General features: G+C 43.1%; 1 protein-coding gene across 1 annotated transcript in view; it reads right to left on the reverse strand.

Annotated features, from left to right (window-relative positions):
* SPRED2 (sprouty related EVH1 domain containing 2) overlaps positions 1-21690 on the reverse strand; it is a 225886-nt gene that overhangs the window by 151238 nt on the left and 52958 nt on the right. Inside the window, exon 2 of the mRNA XM_069234266.1 lies at positions 11158-11332. Within this exon, the coding sequence (XP_069090367.1) occupies positions 11158-11332 (175 nt within the window). The remainder of the gene's footprint in view (positions 1-11157; positions 11333-21690) is intronic.

Consider the following 21690-nt stretch of genomic DNA (forward strand, 5'->3'; position numbering starts at 1 on the left):
GACTATCTTTACATCAGCCCCAGATCTTGTATTAGAATCAGATACAAGTCTGCTGGGTTGGGGAGCCCGGTGTGGTCCAATCTCGCCTGGAGGCACATGGTCTCTAGAGGAGTCAAGGTTGCACATCAATTGTTTAGAGATGCTTGCCGGTTTCTTTGTAATCAAAAGCCTCGCAAGAGACAAGGTTTGTTGTCAGTCCTTCTCAGGATGGACAATATCTCAGCGGTTCGTTACATCACCCATTTGGGAGGCACAAAATCCAAACCTTTAGAGTAATTAGCAAAGGGGTTTTCGGATTTTTGTCTTCAAAACAGAATTTCAGTCCATGGAGAATACTTACCAGGCAATCTCAATTCCGTGGCGGATTGGCACTCTTGCCATTTTCGAGACTCAAGCGACTGGAAGCTTCATCCCTAAGTCTTCCTCACCATTCATCACAAATGGGGTCCTTTTCACATAGCTTTTTTTGCTTCTTGTTTCACCACACAGCTTCCGCAGTTTTTCCAATTGGCGCCCGGATCCCTCAGCTCTAGCCTTCCATGCTTTTTCTCAGGATTGGTCAACCTCCCTCAATTATGCCTTCCCTCCTTTCATCATGATAGCCCGAGTGCTAGCTCAAGTACGACATCAACAAGCAACGTTGGTCCTCATTGCTCCTTTTTGGCAATCCCAAGTGTGGTTTCCCACTCTTCTGGAACTATCAGTAGACTCTCCCTTTCTTATTCCCTCCTTTCCAGAAGTACTGTCCAATCCCCTCGGCCTTCGTCACAACCTTATCCTAGACAATCTCCTAACTCTTTCGGCCTGGAAATTATCAGGGAACCCCAGCCTTTTCCTTCTATTTCGGCAGAGTCTTCAAACCTCATCTAACTTTCCTGGGCTCCAGGAACTAAAAAGGTGTACAAATCAGCCTGGTCCCTTTGGCATAACTAGTGTGTGGGAAAACACATTGATCCCCTTACAGCAGATATAACCTTCATAGTTAATTTTCTGGCAGCAGAAGCCAGCAAAGGTAAGACTTACTGTACTATTAACTCGTACAGGTCCATTTCTTCTTCACACACACATCAACGGCAAACCAGTGGGAGAACATCCATTAGTGTGTCGTCTCTTAAAGGGAGTAAAGTTTTACAATCCTCCTAAACCTAGATATAGTTCTTTGTGGGACGTAAATGCTGTATTTAATTTGTTTATTTCTTGGCCAGACAATTCTATGCTTCCTTTGAAAAAATTATCTACCTATCTTAACATGTTGTTATGCCTTGTTTCTTTTAAACGTCTCTCTGATTTTAGAGCTTTGGATGTTACCGCTTGTCATTTTACTCTATCAGGTGTTCTGTTTAATGTTCACAGGCGCACAAAAACTAACCTTTTGTCAGTTTTTTATCCTTATTTTCTTGACCAACGTAAGTTATGTGTGGGCCAATGTTTGAAAGTTTATGAACAACAGACAGACTATTTGAGATCTTCCTCTGCATCCCAAATCCTTATTTCTTCCAGAAAACCTTTTAAACCTGTTTCCTCCCCTCCTGTAGCTCGTTGGGTTAAATGGATCATGGCTTCAGCAGGCATGGATACTTCTGCCTTTGGGGCCCATTCGGCTAGGGGAGCTATGGCTTCCAAAGCTTTTTGGGCCAGCTCCCAGCTGGAAGACATTCTCAGATCGGCTGACTGGTCTAATGATAATGTTTTCAAGGTGTTTTATTGCAAACCTGTTCAACATGCTTCATTAAATGTGATTGATGCGCTTTAAAATAGCATAATAATAGGAGCCTCCGGTCTTAACATAAAATTTAGATTTTCCTAATAGTTTATGAAGGAAAGTCTTAATTTTATTAAAGACACGGAGGCGAGTATTATCCCACCTCTACAAATTCTTTTTTCTTTGTTCCCTCCCAGCAGCATCTTCAACGACTCCACAGACTTCCTCCTAAGAGCTGCTTCGCTCATCGACACCTTTCAGGAGCCAGCACGTCTACTGCGTTTCAAGTCAACCATCTGGCCCCAAATGTTCGGCCCGTTCCAAGTTCTATTTCTGGACTGTTGACTGTTATCCAGGAACTTTTGTCTGTGTTCATGGCAATATGCATATGTTGTTCCATCAATCAATTGTTTGTTACTTTTTAAGTTCACACAAGAAAAGAGGGCTGTTCTCAGTCAAGATAAGTATTATAGGGGCAGCCTGTTAGTGATTGGTGCATCGTTTGTGACTACTTCTTGCTTCCCCCATTGGCCCCTTTCTTTGCCCTCATGGGAGTTGTAGTTTTGTCTTGACTGCAGCTGCTATTTAATTAAACAAGAAAAGAAAAGCATAACAGGAGCCTCAGTGTCTTTAATAAAATTAAGACTTTCCTTCATAAACTATTAGGAAAATCTACATTACAGTACCTTTTAGAACTAAACAATGTTCCCACTTACACATTACTCTTCACTATCACTTCCCCGTATGATCTTTATAACAGTATGTGCACCAAAATTATACATTTGCTTGATGCTGTTCACACTACGCTTCTCTCGCCCGTTTCCTAATTCCAAAAACATTTTTGCATGGATCCTGTAACCATACTTTTTCAATACAGGGACATTTAATGACTAGACTCATTTATATATTGCAAATGTTTTTCTTTTGTAGTATCTGGCTCACACATTCCCAGGGCTTTAAGCTTTGATCTTTGTCATTGTTCCTATTCTTAGGCTAGGATTAACTCAGTCATTTACCATCAAGCCTTGTGGAATTCCCTTTGGGCAGCAAAGAAATCAACAATGATGAGGAAATTTGATATTTCTTCAGCTAACTGGTCAAAACATCTTTTGGTCAGCAAGCAGCTAAGTGTTACACCTGCCACCTTGAGGTGTTCTTCATCCGACCCTGATCATCAGAGGGAAATTGGAGGTGCATCTCTATGCCAAACATTTAAAGTACAACATCCTGTTTCGTGTTTTCCTTTCATCTAATTTTATTGAAAAATAAAACCATACTTCTATTTACCCATGGGTGATGGACACGTGTGCGCCTGGATGTTCTCATGGCCTACAATGATATTGCAACACATGCAAATAATGTTATTTATTTATAGACGTTTGCATGCAGTCTCAAAACCCCCCACAATATTCCTAAAAACCTTTGTATGAAAACTGACTTTGACTTAAAACTTTCAATTCTAGAATTGCCTTTATCTTTTGCATGACTCTCTCCTTTTCTATCCTCTGCATGCATTCTCTTTCTGAGCACAGCTTACTTTAAGTCGCATGCATATTTTCCCTAATCTTTATTATTGTATCCCTGCACATTGCCTATACCTCAATTCAACAATCACAACTTCTCCTTTAGAAATCATACCCCTGCAACGTAAACATCCTAATACCTAATCTCCTGTAATGCATCAATTAATACCCTAAATAAATGCATTAATTCCCCCTCCCCCACTAACGATCACATCTAACTCTTATTATTCTATCATATAGAAACTGAAGTAAATGCATGGCCTGGTATATTTTAGAGCACAAGACTAGTCTCAATAACCAACAATACTAATCATGTGCTCGAGAACATTGTGCTGCCCAGAGTAAAGGGCTACAGTACCTCTTCTGGCTGAGTACGTGCTATATAAATTCAGTTACAATGCTATATATAGCCCTCCTGCCTCATAATTCCATAACACTCAGCGGTTGGACAGTCAATTGTAGTTTATACAGATAGAATAATAATTTATTGTTACTGCTTAACACTCTCACACTCACATAAGACAAAACTACTAAGGGTCATGTCTATCACGCAGTAGAGAAGGCAATCTGGCCAACGTGATGGTACTGTACCAGTCCACGGCATTAAAACACCCATCAACATAACAGGCAGGGAATAACTTGCCTGCCACATGCTGCTGGCCAATGGAGGACTTTAAATTGCTCTACCACTGCGGGCCCCAACTAGCTATATGCTAGGACCACTTTTGATATCTCACATTGACAATCAGGTATAGGATGATAGTAACAAAGTCCATGCTATTAGTTCTCTGATCCACGTCTCCATCCAACCCATGCCTGCTCAGGACCTTAAACAAGATACCTCAGAATGGACAACCCAGTGCATTAACCACATAGGTGGACCATGAAAAATAAAAAAATACCCCTAAGGGATCTGTAGAGCTGCTCAAAGCTGCCAGTTTACTGAAAACTATAAACTGCAGGCCTGCCTCTCACATATCTTCACCCATCACACTGCTAAGGGCTCTGCCAAATAGCACAATAACCATACCTCGGTGGTCACTACGCATGAAATGGAAACACTTACCATATAGAATCAAAACAAAGACAACATCCTCTCACCCACATACAACCAACTCAGTGTAGCTTACCGCCCACGTACATAAGCGCTTCAGTGCCCAAACACCAAGATGTTCTCAACCGGGATGTTTGCCCGACAAAGAATGTAAGCGGTGAAATGTCCGATGGAAAAATAAACACAGCACAAAGTCCGCTTACTGGTAAAAACAATAGCAAATACATAAAAGAAATAGTAGACAGCACAAGACAACGCAGGTGCAATCAATAAAGTGGTTAAAGGCAGGTGTGATATATGAAAAATCTTTTGCAAGTGTTAAGGATTTCATGTTCACATTGTTACATAAATGAAAAGTGCCCAGAATACCAATAGACGAGTGACTACTGGATGCAGAGAGCTACTATACAGATCTGTTATGCTGATATAAGCAATGTACGCCCATAAATGCATATTTGTATCAAATTCATAGTGCTCGGGATACAAGCATGGCAAAGAAACAAATAGGGGCCAAGAAGAAATATTGAGTGCTACTAAAAGAAAGAAAAAAAAACAATATATAAAAGAAGTCCAACTTAAAATACTTTTAAACAGTAAGCTCGAACACCAATGTATTGCAAGAACACAAATTAATGGCAATAAAGGTTGAGAACGGAACAAATATTCAAATACAGTCCTAATTCATGTTACTGCTGTTTTCTCTCTGTGAAATGTCCCTTTCCCAGACCACTCCAGCCGTCCACCACGCAAATTTGACATCCAAAATCAAATAACACTATTCGTGCACAAAATAAATTATCAAAGTAAAATGAAAAATATAAAACCTCCCTTGATAAACACAAACATCTAAATAAAATATTTAGAACCTGTGTAAGTAAAAAGAGAACTCAGCAATAAATACATACATATATATACATATATATATATATGGAAAATGTCACTAACCCAGTGTACATCTGGTCATGGCATGTTCTGCTGCAGATTCACATGCTATGCATAGTCCTGACATCTAGTGTTGGGCTCATAGTGTTACAAGTTGTTTTTCTTCGAAGAAGTGTTTGAGTCACAGGATCGAGTGACTCCTCCTCTTCGGCTCCATTGCGCATGGGCATCGACTCCATGTTAGATTGTTTTCCCGCAGAGGGTAAGGTAGGAGTGATAGAGTATAAAGAGAAGAGATGTCCATGCAAATGGAATACAGATATATATAGATATGTACAAATGAATGTTTTAACTTAAACGGCTACAGGCTCCCGGGGAGGCGGGATGGCGCATGTGAATCTGCAGGGCAACATGCCACGAACAGATGTACACTGGGTAAGTGACATTTTCCGTTCAATGGCATGTGTAGCTGCAGATACACATGCTATGCATAGACTACAAAGCAGTTTTGCCTCTCATAAGTGGTGGTCAGTCTGTAGGAGTTGAAGTTGTTTGAAATAGTGTTCTTAGTACAGCCTGTCCTCCTGCGGCCTGTTGTGTTGCTAACACATCTACACAGTGATGCATGGTAAATGTATGGGGTGTTGACCAAGTGGATGCTTTACAGATTTCTGTCATTGGTATAGTTCCTAAAAATGCCATTGTTGCTCCTTTTTTCCTGGTGGAATGTGCTTTTGGTGTTACTAATAGCTGCCTTTTAGTTTTTAGGTAACATGTTTGGATGCATTTTACTATCCATCTAGCTAGTCCTTGTTTTGAGATAAGATTACCAGTATGTGGTTTCTGGAACGCCACAAATAACTGTTTGGTTTTCCTAAATGATTTAGATCTATCAATGTAATACATTATAGCTCTTTTAATGTCCAATGTATGCAGCTCTCTTTCTGCTACAGAGTCTGGCTGTGGGAAGAAGACTGGGAGTTCCACTGTTTGATTGATATGAAATGGTGATATCACCTTTGGTAGAAATTTTGGGTTTGTCCGAAGTACCACTTTATGTTTGTGTACTTTTATGAAGGGTTGTTCAATAGTCTAAGCTTGGATTTCACTAACTCTCTTTAATGAAGTAATTGCAACTAGGAATGCAACTTTCCATGTTAAGTATTGAATCTGACATGAATGCACAGGTTCAAATGGTGGACCCCATGAGTCGTGTGAGTACAATATTTAGATTCCACGAAGGCACTGGGGGTGTTCTTGGTGGTATGATGCGTTTTAGTCCTTCCATGAAGGCTTTGATAACAGGGACTCTAAATAGAGAGGTGTGTTGTATATTTTGAAAATACGCTGAAATAGCAGTGAGATGTATTTGGATGGACGAGAAGGCTAAATTAGCTTTTTGCAGATGAAGCAAGTAACCTACAATGTCTTGTATTGATGCTGAAAGAGGGGCAATCTGTTTAGATTGACAGTAAAACACAAACCTTTTCCATTTGTTCGCATAACACTGCCTGGTAGTGGGCTTTCTAGCTTAACTACTTCCATACACTCTGTTGGAAGATGTAGATATCCAAACTCTAAGACTTCAGGAGCCAAATCGCTAGATTGAGTTTTGCTGGATCTGGATGCCTGATCCGTTGTTTTTTTTGTGTTAACAGATCTGTCTGATGGGGAGTTTGATGTGTGGTACTACTGACAGATCTAACAGTGTCATGTACCAGGGTTGACGTGCCCACGTTGGTGCTAGAAATATGAGTTTGAGTTTGTTTTGACGCAGTTTGTTGACTAGAAATGGAATGAGCAGCAGAGGGGGAAAAGCGTAAGCAAATATCCCTGACCAGTTGATCCATAGAGCATTGCCCTTGGATAGAGGGTGTGGGAACCTGGATGCGAAGTTTCGGCATTTTGCGTTTTCGCTGGTGGCGAATAGGTCCATGTCTCGCGTTCCCCAGTGATGAAAGTATGTCTGAAGCACTTGGGGATGAATTTCCCACTCGTGTGTTTGTTGAGGACCTCGGCTGAGAACCTCTGCCAATTGGTTGTGTATCCCTGGAATGTATTGTGCTACCAGGTGAATGTTGTTGTGTATTGCTCAATGCCAAATCTTTTGTGCTAGAAGGAACAGTTGCGATGAGTGGGTCCCTCCTTGTTTGTTTAGGTAATACATTGTAGTCATGTTGTCTGTCTTGATCAGAATGTGTTTGTAAACGAGAAGAGGTTGAAAGGCTCCGAGTGCTAGGAATACGGCTAGCAATTCTAGGTGATTTATGTGAAGTTGTTTGTGTTTGGTGTCCCATTGTCCTTGAATGTTGTGATTGTTGAGGTGTGCTCCCCATCCAATCATTGATGCATCTGTTGTAAGTGTGGTTTGAGGCACAGGGTCTTGAAATGGCCGCCCTTTGTTTAAATTTGTGGAATTCCACCACTGAAGTGATATGCGTGTTTGGCAGTCTATCAACACTAGATCTTGAAGTTGACCGTGTGTCTGTGACCATTGTTTTGCAAGGCTCTGCTGTAAGGGCCGCATGTTTAATCTTGCATTTGGGACAAGGGTGATGCATGATGCCATCATGCCCAACAGTTTCATTACAAATTTGACTGTGTACTGTTGGTTTGACTGAATTTGTGCTAATCCATTATAGAATGTTTGTACCCTTTGTGGACTTGGGCTTGCAAGTGCTGTTTGCATATTTAGTGTGGCTCCTAAATACTGTTCAATTTGCACAGGTTGCAAGTGGGATTTTTGGTAGTTTATAGAGAACCCTATAGTGTGTAGGGTTTGTATTACATAATGTGCATGGTTTTTACACTGTGTATGACTGTTGGATTTTATTAGCCAATCGTCCAGATATGGAAGGACAGGGATGTGTTGCCTTCTTAGGTAGGCTGCAACTACCGCAAGGCATTTTGCAAATACTCTGGGAGCTGTTGTTATCCCGAAGGTTAACACTTTGAACTGGTAATGTTTTCCCTGGATTACAAACCAGAGATATTTTCTGTGTGCTGGATGGATGGGTATGTGAAAATACGCATCCTTGAGGTCTAATGTTGCCATGAAATCTTCTTGTTGTAGCAGTGGGACTACATCCTGTAGTGTTACCATGTGAAAGTGTTCTGATAGGATGTAAAGATTGAGAGTTCTGAGATCTAGTATTGGTCTCAAGGTTCCCATCTTTTTGGATGTACAGGGAGTAAACCCCGGTTCCTATCTGACCTTGTGGTACAAGCTCTATGGCTTGTTTGAGTAATAGGGACTGTACTTCTTGCAACATGGAGATGTGTTGGAAGGAGAGTTTGTGTGGTTTTGGAGGTAAATCTGGGGGAATTTAAGCCAATTCTATGCAGTAACCATTGCAGATAATAGACAATACACAGTTGTCTGTTGTAATGGGTAACCAACTTTTGTGGAACGTTTGCAGTCTTCCTCCCACAGGTGAAGTGTGATGAGGGAAGAGGTGGAGAGAGTCACTGTTTTGGCTGTGAGGCTTGTTTTGCTGGCTGATATTTTCCCCTACCCCCTGGGAATTGGCCTTTATAAGTTCCTCTAAACCCACCTCGTTGGTATTGAGGCTAGTAAGATGAGTTGGATTGTGAGGTGGATGCCTCAGGTGTTTGTGCTCGAAAGCCACCCCTGTATTGAGGTTTCCGAAATTAACCTCTGTATTGCCTAGTATACAGAGCACCCATGGCTTTAGCGGTGTCTGAGTCTTTCTTCATCTTTTCAATGGCCGTATCAACTTCAGGGCCAAAAAGCTGTTTCTTATTGAATGGCATATTAAGGACAGCCTGCTGGATTTCAGGCTTAAATACTGACAAACCGAAGCCATGCGTATCTCCGAATGGTAACAGCAGTATTGATTGTCCAGGCTGCTGTGTCTGCTGAGTCTAGGGCTGATCTAATCTGGTTGTTAGTAATAGCCTGCCCTTCCTCGACTAATTGCTGTGCCCTCTTTTGTTGGTCTTTGGGGAGATGCTGGATGATATTTTTCATCTCGTCCCAGTGGGCCCTATCATACCTAACCAGTAGTGCTTGGGAGTTGGCTATTCTCCATTGATTGGCTGCTCGCGATGCTACTCTTTAGCCAGCAGCATCAAATTTTCTGCTCTCCTTGTCTGGTGGTGGTGTATCACCAGATGACTGAGAGTTGGCCCTTTTCCTTGCTGCACTCACAACTACAAAATCAGGAGGCAGTTGTTGAGTAATGAATGCCGGATCAGAAGGAGGTGGTTTATATTTTTCTCCACTCTGGGAGTGATGATCCTAGCCTTGACTGGCTCTTGAAATATTTGATGTGCGTGCTTTAACATGCCTGGAAGCATGGGAAGGGACTGGTAAGTAGTGTGAGTGGAGGATAAGGTATTAAAAGAGAAAATCATCCTCAAAAGGATCGGTGTGCATGGCAACATTGTGGTATGATGCCGCCCTAGCCAGAACTTGAGTGTATGCAGTGCTATCTTCTGGTGGTGATGGTTTGGAAGGATAGCAGTCTGGGCTGTTATCGGGAATGGGATCTGGATCATAGAGATCCCATGGATCGACATTGTCCTGTTGTGAATCTACAGAATGTACAGGAGACTGTGCAGGTGTAGGAGTAGTAGGTGGAGAGACAAGCAGGTGAGAAGAATGAGGAGACTGATGAGGTGAAAATTGTGGAGGTGGAGATTTTTGTTTAGGCCTTGGCACTTTAGCTGATGGCTGATCAGTGTCTAATCATCCTTGAAAGGCTAGCTTCCTCTTAGTCTTCAGAGAAAGTGCAGTTATAATCTTGCCAGTGTTTTTATGAATATGAATTCTGGCCTGCCTTTCATCAATGTCCTCCATTTGTGTGAGTTCCTCCGAAAATCTATGGCTTTCTTTAATTTGTTTCAAAAGTCCATGCTCCTCTGTGTAGCTGGGTCTTTTCAGCTCCGAAGCTTGTTTTCTCAGGATCGAATGACCGGGAGTGAATGTTGGCCTCGGCTCAGAAAGCGATTTTCGAGACTTCGACTCGATGGGTCGGTGTTTGACTGTTTCTGAGCCAGTGCTTCGGCTCGAGTCCGAAGGCTTCGCTGGCGTGGCCTTTCTCATTGCCGAAGTTGTTGCTTGGTCACCGGAGGTATTTTTGCAGGTCGAGCCATGGCCTTCTGGCAGTGGTGTTCCCAAGGCCTTATGTTTGGGCTTGGATTGGACAGGGGCAGGCATACTCACGTGCTGTCCTGCCGTGACCAGTCTGTCCTCCTCGGACTCCTGCTCGGAATCGGACCCTCGGACGGAGACTGCGGTGTGCATAATCTCCTCTTCCTCCACGTCAAGAAGTTCGGTGCTTCTCGACGCCATTTCCAACCTTTGTGCTCTTCTGTCTCGTAGAGTCTTCTTCGAGCGGAAGGATCTGCAGCCCTCACAAGTATCCTCTTGATGGTCTGGAGAGAGACAGAGATTACAGACGAGATGTTGGTCTGTATATGGGAACTTGGTGTGGCACCAAGGACCGAAGCGAAATGGGGTCTGGTCCATGAGGCTTCCACGCGGTCGGCCCGACCAGGCCCGAGTTGGGCGCGGGTGCCCTGAAGGGCGAGTAAAGAAGTTGGATCCGATGGTACCGAAGTGTCGATGAGAGATGATACGCGATCGAAACAATACCGACGAATTCAAGAGTTTTTATAAATTTTCCGACTCGAACTACCAGAGCTAAAAGAAACACGTCCGAACCCAATGGCGGAAAGAAAACAATCTAACATGGAGTCGATGCCCATGCGCAATGGAGCTAAAGAGAAGGAGTCACTCGATCCAGTGACTCGAAAACACTTATTCGAAGAAAAACAACTTGCAACACTCCGAGCCCAACACTAGGTGGCAGGACTATGCATAGCATGCGTTTCTGCAGCTACACATGCCATCGAAAATATATATATATTATATATATATATATATATATATATATATATATATATATAAACACTGTAGGGTTTTGAGGTAGCCTAACGTCAATATTATGAACATATGTGTTCTGCATTACCAGTTTGTCCTTTATTCGTACACCATAGATGACAAAGGCACTTCTTCCGCAGCTCTCCGTGAACATTACTTTGACACCAACTCGACTAAGGCCGCCGCCTTCCTGTGGCAACCATCCCCCGCTGGAGTCATCTCGGGTCATCACCACGGCTTTGACACGCACAATATAGCTGTCACTAAAACAAAACAAAAACAAAGTCAGGTTACACACTTTTGCCAATGCAGAATCCACACTAGACTTTTAAACTCAACAAGCAACGGTGACCATTTCTTGAATTTTACCTTAAGTAGCCTGAAGGCACTTTCTAAATGCTCTCTATTTACAGTAACTAAGGAACACAGATATAATTTCAAACGAAAAGTTATGCAAAGCTGCGGAGCAAGAATTTGAAACACATTCCCAACCACTAGAATAACAAATCCAGTAAAAAAAAAAAAAAAATGTACTTGATTACCCATAGGTTTTATTTTACGCCAGAAACAAAACTTTTTTTTCAAACCAGTTCTTCTTATACCCATCTTTAAATACTTTTTACCTTTTGTATTTTTGTTTCATATTTGCAGCCGAGAGTTCCTAAATTCTAGACAGTTTAATCTAGGGGTCTACCGAATGTATGGGATGGCAGAGGCTGTCCACAGACAGCAGTCTATGGATGATTGTGGTTTACTACTGCTAGAGTAGCAACTATATCAAGAGTGCAACTAATCCCTGCTAATCAACTGACCAGGTCTGGTCTATCACAAAACAGAATAGCCCCTTTCTGACCTGCCATGTTTTTCACCCTGCCTTTGCACATGGGGTTATAGCTACTCAATTGCAGATGAAGAAACCCTGCCACAGGAAACAGTGTCCAGGCTTCATCCAACAGCTTACGAGATCATTAGCTGGTGGCTAATTCAAAATGACTGCTCTAGGCTGATGATTTCAGTAAAGCTACACTTGTGTCTTCTGTTGTGGAAATCCTAGAGGGTAATGAATTTCTGCAGTGAAGTTTTTTAGATGACACTGTCAAAGAATTTGGGAAAGTCCCTTATCTAACACAGCTTCATATTCGAGCAAGCCTTGGCAAAGCCAATAATCTGGCTTTAGCCAGCCTGTACTTTTTTCCTTTTTTTGGCAAACATCTGAAAAGGACAATAGAGGTGTAAAAGTAACAAAGCAAAACTATCACAGTCTAAAAACGGTGTGTATGCATGTACAAAAAAGTAACAAACTAAACCACCACAAAAATAAATGTACAAAAAAAAAATAAGAAAAGAAAGCATAAATTACAGCGGTAATTGGCTTACAAGTCCAGGCTCCGAAGTGGACCACTGTTAGGTTAATGTACAAGAGCAGAACACTGTTGCTCATAGTATAGAAAGCAAACAGCTGAAGTGGGGTGACCCACTGGCCAATGCTCAGAAGCAAAATGTGACCAAAAGTGTGTGTGTGTGTGTATATATATATATATATATATAAAAAAATATAAAAACACACAGACACACACACACCTATATATACACACTAATGTTTGATTATCTTTGGCGGGGGGAAACTAAAGCTGCCACCAGGCCAGACCTACTGAAAAAAATAATAATAAATTGCCCTTTGTACTCCGCAGAAAATAAATAAATGCTCATTTGCACTATTAGTTGGGAAGAAAACATTTAAAAAGATAGAAGTCTACTGTAATGCTGATGGTGAAAAACAATGTCAGATCAGACTGCACAAAAAAGAGAAAACCATGTTTTCTACTCTGAGACAAATGGCTAAATATGACAATATATTTGTATGTTATATCCATCATCCTATGTTTTGGGTAGCAGGTTGGGCAGGGATGCTCTCCCCTCTCTCTCAGATTATTCTAATTGTGTCCCTTAACAGAAAATAGTTAACTTAATAATATCACATTTTAAAAGTTTAACTTAATTGAAGGATTACATAGAAGTGTAGAGAAACATCTTGTCCAACTAACATGGTTTGTTTCCCACAATATCAGATTAAAAAAACAGGTACGGTTTCCGACAGCAGACATGCTTCAGTTGCAAAGTGAAAGCAACCTGAGCCTTGTATTTTGATTTCATAACTTTAAAAAAGTAATTATCTTTTAGGACGCCCTTGCTCCACCCACTAGCTTTACTGGGGAAAGAGGTGATCCCAGGCTCTCTCAGAAGCCGACTGTAGGAAAGTACCATCTTGCCTGGCATGTTACCCCCATATTTCACTGTATATATGTTGTTTTAGTTGTATGTGTCACTGGGACCCTGCCAGCCAGGGCCCCAGTGCTCATAAGTGTGCCCTGTATGTGTTCCCTGTGTGATGACTGTCTCGCTGAGGCTCTGCTAACCAGAACCTCAGTGGTTATGCTCTCTCTTTGCTTTCCAAATTGTCACTAACAGGCTAGTGACCAATTTCACCAATTCACATTGGCATACTGGAACACCCTTATAATTCCCTAGTATATGGTACTGAGGTACCCAGGGTATTGGGGTTCCAGGAGATCCCCATGGGCTGCAGCATTTCTTTTGCCACCCATGGGGAGCCCTGACAATTCTTACACAGGCCTGCCACTGCAGCCTGAGTGAAATAACGTCCACGTTATTTCACAACCATTTACCACTGCACTTAAGTAACTTATAAGTCACCTATATGTCTAAACTTTACCTGGTAAAGGTTGGGTGCTAAGTTACTTAGTGTGTGGGCACCCTGGCACTAGCCAAGGTGCCCCCACATCGTTCAGGGCAAATTCCACGGACTGTGTGAGTGCGGGGACACCATTACACACGTGCACTATACATATGTCACTACATATGTATAGCGTCACAATGGTAACTCTGAACATGGCCATGTAACATGTCTAAGATCATGGAATTGTTACCCCAATGCCATTCTGGCATTGGGGAGACAATTCCATGATCCCCCGAGTCTCTAGCACAGACCCGGGTACTGCCAAACTACCTTTCCCGGGGTTTCACTGCAGCTGCTGCCAACCCCTCAGACAGGTTTCTGCCCTCCTGGGGTCCAGCCAGGCTTGGCCCAGGAAGGCAGAACAAAGGACTTCCTCAGAGAGAGGGTGTTACACCCTCTCCCTTTGGAAAAAGGTGTCGGGGCTGGAGAGGAGTAGCCTCCCCCAGCCTCTGGAAATGCTTTGATGGGCACAGATGGTGACCATCTCTGCATAAGCCAGTCTACACCGGTTCAGGGATCCCCCAGCCCTGCTCTGGCGTGAAACTGGACAAAGGAAAGGGGAGTGACCACTCCCCTGGGAGGTGCCCAGAGCTCCTCCAGTGTGCTCCAGACCTCTGCCATCTTGGAAACAGAGGTGCTGCTGGCACACTGGACTGCTATGAGTGGCCAGGGCCAGCAGGTGACGTCAGAGACTCCTTCTGATAGGCTCTTACCTGTGTTGCTAGCCTATCCTCCTTCCTAAGTAGCCAAACCTCCTTTTCTGGCTATTTAGGGTCTCTGCTTTGGGGAATTCTTTAGATAACGAATGCAAGAGCTCATCAGAGTTCCTCTGCATCTCTCTCTTCACCTTCTACCAAGGAATCGACCGCTGACTGCTCTGGACGCCTGCAAAACCGCAACAAATTAGCAAAGACGACTACTGCAACCTAGTATCGCTGATCCGGCCGCCTTCTCGACTGTTTTCCTGGTGGTGCATGCTGTGGGGGTAGTCTGACTCCTCTCTGCACTAGAAACTCCGAAGAAATCTCCTGTGGGTCGACGGAATCTTCCCCCTGCAACCGCAGGCACCAAAAGACTGCATCACCGGTCCTCTGGGTCCCCTCTCAGCACGACGAGCGTGGTCCCTGGAACTCAGCAACTCTGTCCAAGTGACTCCCACAGTCCAGTGACTCTTCAGTCCAAGTTTGGTGGAGGTAAGTCCTTGCCTCCCCACGCTAGACTGCATTGCTGGGTACTGCGTGATTTGAAGCTGCTCCGGCTCCTGAGCACTCTTCCAGGATTTCCTTTGTGCACAGCCAAGCCTGGGTCCCCGACACTCTAACCTGCAGTGCACGACCTCCTGAGTTGTCCTCCGGCGACGTGGGACCTTCTTTTGTGACTTCGGGTGAGCTCCGGTTCACTCTTCTTCGTAGTGCCTGTTCCGGCACTTCTGCGGGTGCTGCTTGCTTCTGAGTGGGCTCTTTGTCTTGCTGGGCGCCCCCTCTGTCTCCTCACGCAATTGGCGACATCCTGGTCCCTCCTGGGCCACAGCAGCATCCAAAAACCCTAACCGCGACCCTTGCAGCTAGCAAGGCTTGTTTGCAGTCTTTCTGCATGGAAACACCTCTGCAAGCTTCTTCACGGCGTGGGACATCCATCCTCCAAAGGGGAAGTTCCTAGTCCTCTTCGTTCTTGCAGAATCCACAGCTTCTACCATCCGGTGGCAGCTTCTTTGCACCCTCAGCTGGCATTTCTTGGGCATGTGCCCACTCACGACTTGAGTGTGACTCTTGGACTTGGTCCCCTTGTTCCCCAGGTACTCTCGTCTGGAAATCCATCGTTGTTACATTGCTGGTGTTGGTCTTCCTTGCAGAATTCCCCTATCACAACTTCTGTGCTCTCTGGGGAACTTAGGTGCACTTTGCACCCACTTTTCAGGGTCTTGGGGTGGGCTATTTTTCTAACCCTCACTGTTTTCTTACAGTCCCAGCGACCCTCTACAAGCTCACATAGGTTTGGGGTCCATTTGTGATTCGCATTCCACTTTTGGAGTATATGGTTTGTGTTGCCCCTATACCTATGTGCTCTCATTGCAATCTATTGTGACTGTACATTGCTTGCATTGCTTTATATTGCTATCACTGCATATTTTTGGTATTGTGTACATATATCTTGTGTATATTTGCTATCCTCATACTGAGGGTACTCACTGAGATACTTTTGGCATATTGTCATAAAAATAAAGTACCTTTATTTTTAGTATATCTGTGTATTGTGTTTTCTTATGATATTGTGCATATGACACCAGTGGTATAGTAGGAGCTTTACACGTCTCCTAGTTCAGCTTAAGCTGCTCTGCTAAGCTACCTTTTCTATCAGCCAAAGCTGCTAGACACCTCTTCTACACTAATAAGGGATACCTGGACCTGGTGCAGAGTGTAAGTACCCCTTGGTACCCACTACAAACCAGGCCAGCCTCCTACACCGACACATTTAGTGGTATTTATAAGTGCTTGCCTTGTGAGAAGATGAAACCACCTTTCTGTGGCCGACTGGAGAGCCCTTCAATTGTTTTGTGAATTATATATGTGGCTTATATATTGTTCTGCTAAAAGAATCTCCCTTCAACACTGCAATCAATGCCCTATTGCTTTACAAGCTTTAATGTGAGGTTAATTTGGTCAGGTCAAACTCGTTCCATGGCCCTGAATATCCTTTCCAATACCCTTTGCACTAATTCCCAAATCTCATTTTGAAACACTTGGCTGCAGTAACTCTTAACCCCCATCTTTCTAGCCCTCTACAATTTTCATAGTCTCTCATTTCTCTCGCTTTAGATACTGTGACTATTTCAGAGCTTGGAATGAACTCTAAGAATAATATTCTGGCCCATTCTGCCAATATACAGCAACCTTTCAAGGCAATTAAGTGAAAAGCTCTCACACAGCCACTGGCCCTTGAGATTTCCCACTACGAACGCCCTCCACTGGCACTCAGAACATCAGGTGCCTGCTGCTTTTCAATGTAGAAATATTTAAACTGGAAGTTATACCACATAGGTAGCGAACTAAACTTTGCATGCAGTACTGATTTACAAGCGTGCTTCCTGTTTTCATACTAGTACTTGTTTGTACTGCAAACTAGGTGCACTGACAGCTAACACTTACCACCAACTTTAGAACTGAAAACATTTATTTAAATGAGGCACTTGCATTAATGATAAATAAATATGCACTTCCTGACGCGATTAACATCTGTGCAAAAATAAGGTGATTACAAAAGTGCGGATCAAAAGTTGCATTATTAGTTAGGCTTTTGTATTTTTTTTTTTTTTTCCACACGTTCTTGACCGATGGTAGCGGTTGAAGACAATGCTAGGTGTATGCACTGAAGCCAAAGGTTATAAAGACCTGCAAATCTGAATAGTACACCACATTTATTCAACGATAGTCTATTTAAAAAGACAGGAAAACCAATCAAATTCCCAGCGCCCGCCTGATTTATTTAAACAACTGTTATTTAATTAATGTCTTCACATAGGATGCTTCTCTTCTGGATGAGCGTTCAAATGAGTGAAATCATGAAAACAAACCGAAAAGGCTACTGAATTAGTTAACTTTCGTGGCACGCGGCCAGCCGAATCTCTCAACAGGCATCAAAGCTCTTACAATCTGTCAACCCCACCCAGAAAGAAAACTAGAATGAACTTGATGGCCAGAGGTTATGCACAAAGTCTGAGAGCTGGTTCACGCTTCTGGGAAAAGGAACATTAGTATGCATTTCAGAGTGGCCGGGAGCATAAAGCTAAACGATTACACAATAAAGTTAAGCAAGGAAAAAAGAGCCCGGGTGGCTTGTTGCAGGAGTTCCTTTAGCTGCCTGCTGTAGAAGACCTATTCTGTACAATGTAATGGCAAGTGTGGGCTCTGGGTGAGCTCCTTGCTCGTGTTTGGGTGACTTGGTCTCAATTATCCGTCATTTATTCAGTGACCTGCCTCTCTAATTTTGGGTAACTTTTCAGGTCTTACCTACCAGACCCTGTCCACTGCTGGCACTGGTTGGCTTTTTTGGCACGCTTGTTAGCTTGTGTCTTATTAATTGGCTTGCTTTGCTCTTCATTGTGCTTGTCTCTTCCTTGTAGCATAGTCTCTACCATTCTTCTCACTAACAAGCAACCTTCCACTGCTCACCTTTAGGGAACTACATTTGTCGTCATCCTTAAGTACCCAGTGAGACTACAAGGATTTCCTTGCTCTCTCATGTTTTATTGCTTACTTCATATCTCCAACCTGCCTGTTTCCCCCTTCACCAGCCCCTCCAACCTACTCATCCACTGCCCTGTCAACCTTTGCAGTAGTTGCCATTTTTTCTAAAGGGCCCAGCAGGTGTCAATTGTTACTGGGCCAACCGGCACTCCATAATCCAGATCTGTTTTTTGTGCTACCACGACAATACACTACACACACACACACACACACACACACACACACACACACCTGATTCCTTTCCACCCACTCCCATAACTACTGCAGTGACTTATTCTACTTTTTTGTGAGGGCCCATTAATTGTCTGTCATCTGTGGACTGGAAGCTCCAATATACAAAAAGTACATTAAACACAAATAATATTTGTTGTTTTTTCAAATTGACTAATCTAAGCGGCATGCACCATCTTACACTGATAAACAAAGAACTGAATATGCTGCCCAGGTGATTCCAAAGGAGACAAGCATGCACATACATCGTCACGCCTGTGCACACACAGAAATGTGTCAGCAGAGGCGTCTTCACTGCACTTTCTAGGGAGGTTTCGCTGATGTTATACAGCCAGTAGGTCAACTACTTTTTGTTTTTTTAGCACTTTATTGAAATGTATGCCTATCTTTGACCTCCCCCATCTACAAGTTCGCCTTCAAACCTTGCCCTCCACTCTTTCTTCTCTACTTTCAACCCCCACTCATCCGCTGCTTTTTTTTTTTTTTTTTTTTTTTTAAACGTGACTTTTTTCAGAGAGACACACACCACACTTCACTCACCCTGCTCATCTTTTCCTTCCTGGTGTTGCTCCTTGTTTTTTTTTATTTCCAAGTGCCTGTCTGCTTCAAAGAGAAACTGGGCGGCACCTTCTTTTGCTATTTCCACTCGCTTTGTCTTTTTAATTTCGTGTTCTAAAACGGCTGCCAACCATGATGGAACAGTATTTAAAAATACCAAAATGGCAACCAGTTCATCACGATGTAAGGGTGCAAACACTGCCCATCTTGGAATGAGCACCTCCCCGCTCCACCCTCCCCAGCCCCCCCAAAAAAAAACAAAGCAGAAACAGAAGGAACTATTCCAAGGCGGATAATTTTCTGTTTTTTCCCCCAATAGAAAATGATCAGAGTAACTACAATAGAGAGTTCATGCGCCCTATTTGGGCGAACTAACAAATATTCCAAAAAAGGAGCTGTCTCCTACAATGCCCACGGATATTGAAAAGAAAAAAAAAACTTGAAGTATTTCTGCGAAACTACAAACTTTTAAATAAAGACACAATCCTTTAAAAAGCGTACAACAAAAACTCATGCCTAATTAAAACCACACCTTGCCGCTGATCTCAACGATGTCAGAAACAACTATAAAAGGAAACTTTTCAAGTTACACTGTACAAAATGACCTCAGCATCCCTGTCCCTTCGCTACTCTTTTTGCTGCCAAAGTGTAGTATATAGCGGAATGACTCACGCACCTGTATGCTTGCGAGCTCCAGCCACACCGCAGCATGTTGATATTCTAATAATTTTCAAAAGTGTTGTACGTATTCAAAGGTAAGGCACGTGCTGGCTATGAAAGGCAGGCGAAGATTCCAGCCGCCATAGGTCAGTATCGTCTGGGGGCTGAACCGGCCGGTCGCTGACAGTCGTGGATGAAGTGGTCCATGAATAAAGTTCTTGCACTGATAAAAAAAGCATACTGCCACAGCGCTTAGCTAAACCAGTCTTGAATATGTAACAATTGTCTGGTAAACAAACAGACTGTAACCCAAGTAGTCACCAGGAAGATATCCTGAAGTCTTGAGAAGGGTGCAAGTGGCAGCTCTTCCCCTAGGAAATGTGCTTCTGAAATGCATTGTTGAGAGCACATTTCATCATGAAGTTATTAGCCTGGAAACGTCCTCAATGGTGTTCACAACAGTGAAACTTAATCGTTGGTTACCGAAGTTGCACCCTTTTTGCGTGGTTAACTCGGAAACACGGGTACGACTATGACGGATATTCCATTTGCTTGCAGGGATAAAGAGGAGTAATTATGAGCCTGTCACCTTTCATCACAAATAATACTAGGAGGTCGCCTTCTGAAAAAACAATAACCTAATGTACAAAAACAATTCTATCCCCTAAGAACAATGCAAAGAATGAGGTGCAACTGAGCATGTACAGTTCCTTCGCTCACCCTGCAACCTCAAATGATGGTTATGAAAAAATACAATTTTCAATGAAAGGAGTTTTACATTTCCACAATACATGAGCTGAAATACAGACCCACCTCCCTGTGAGCAACTAAAATTGAAAAAAACACGCATTATAGAACGGAAACTGTTCTGAGTCGGCTCCAGAAACTGCATACCAAGGCAAACCGAGAGAAACCAGAAACAAGTTATCTATATGAAGTGTTTTGTTATCTAAGGAAAGGATAACATCACAACGACGCGAAATCCACCGCAGAAGGGGCCATAAGTATGATATTAATAACATGAAAAGAGAAAACAATGTCAATGATAGGCATACATTAGTTTCGCATCAACACATTTCTCTGCAATTACTGCATCTGCTACCACATCCAAAAGAGTATCTAGCTAGGAACGGTTTCTCAACCTCCATGCATGCAAGGCCTAGCTACTGATGATGTGGTACAACATCTCACCCTGTGTCTTCCCCATTATGCAGGGACAGACGTAGAAGCCTTTGAGGGGACCAGATGAAATCCAGACGATCTAACTACTAAGGGCTGCTCCTACATTGTGGTACAATCAAGAAAATATCCATGTCGAATCACATTTTTCTCAGACGCAAAGGAATAATGAGAATGGGGCAAAACATGAATTAAAGCAATTCCAGTTTAGAAATGTGTCCCCAAAAGCATTTGTTTCGGTCACATGAAAGCCAAAGTCTGAAGTCCGGTGCCCACTAACAGAACAGACTGTCCACCGTCTGATGGAACTTCCCATCGGTGGGAACTCAACCATAAATCTTCAAGGAAACCGCATGAAGAATGGATGAGCCAGCTAAATTAGCCACCACTAACAAGATCCCACAACTCTTACACAATTCCACGCTTAGCCAAGTGCATGAAACATGTATTTATGAGTACCTGAAGTATTTGCTGCTGCCACTGAGTGAAGGCCGATTACAAGGACCGGAGAATCACTTAAAGCGCAGGGAAGTTGATATGACATTGCCGCTCCAAAGCGAAACATAACCTACTGATAGACAGGTCTTCTGCACGATCTCCTCGATTGAGGCGGGATGAGTACATGAACACTAAGACCTCTTTTTCTGTTGCAAGTAGGTGGACCCCTCAGGCACCACCAACTCCAGTGTACACACACGTCCTGCGAGCTCAGAACTAGTGTCTTCATTTTTTGCCATTGCAGGAACTCCAGCCTCAGCGCACCAGAGGAAGAAGGAACATGCACAAGAACACACCTAACAGTCAAAGGCTGCAAATAGGCCGCAGATGAGTTCCAAGACATAAAAAAGCAGACAGAAAAAAGCAGACAAAAAAAAAAACTGGATGCCTGACACCCTTTTGGGTAAGTGGCATTCTCAAGATTGTGTCAATGACCCTCCCCCACCCCCACCCCCACATTTAAATGGAGCCACCAATAAGGTGCAAAGAACAC

Source organism: Pleurodeles waltl, chromosome 5 (genome assembly GCF_031143425.1).
Source record: "Pleurodeles waltl isolate 20211129_DDA chromosome 5, aPleWal1.hap1.20221129, whole genome shotgun sequence".
Lineage (NCBI taxonomy): Eukaryota > Metazoa > Chordata > Amphibia > Caudata > Salamandridae > Pleurodeles > Pleurodeles waltl.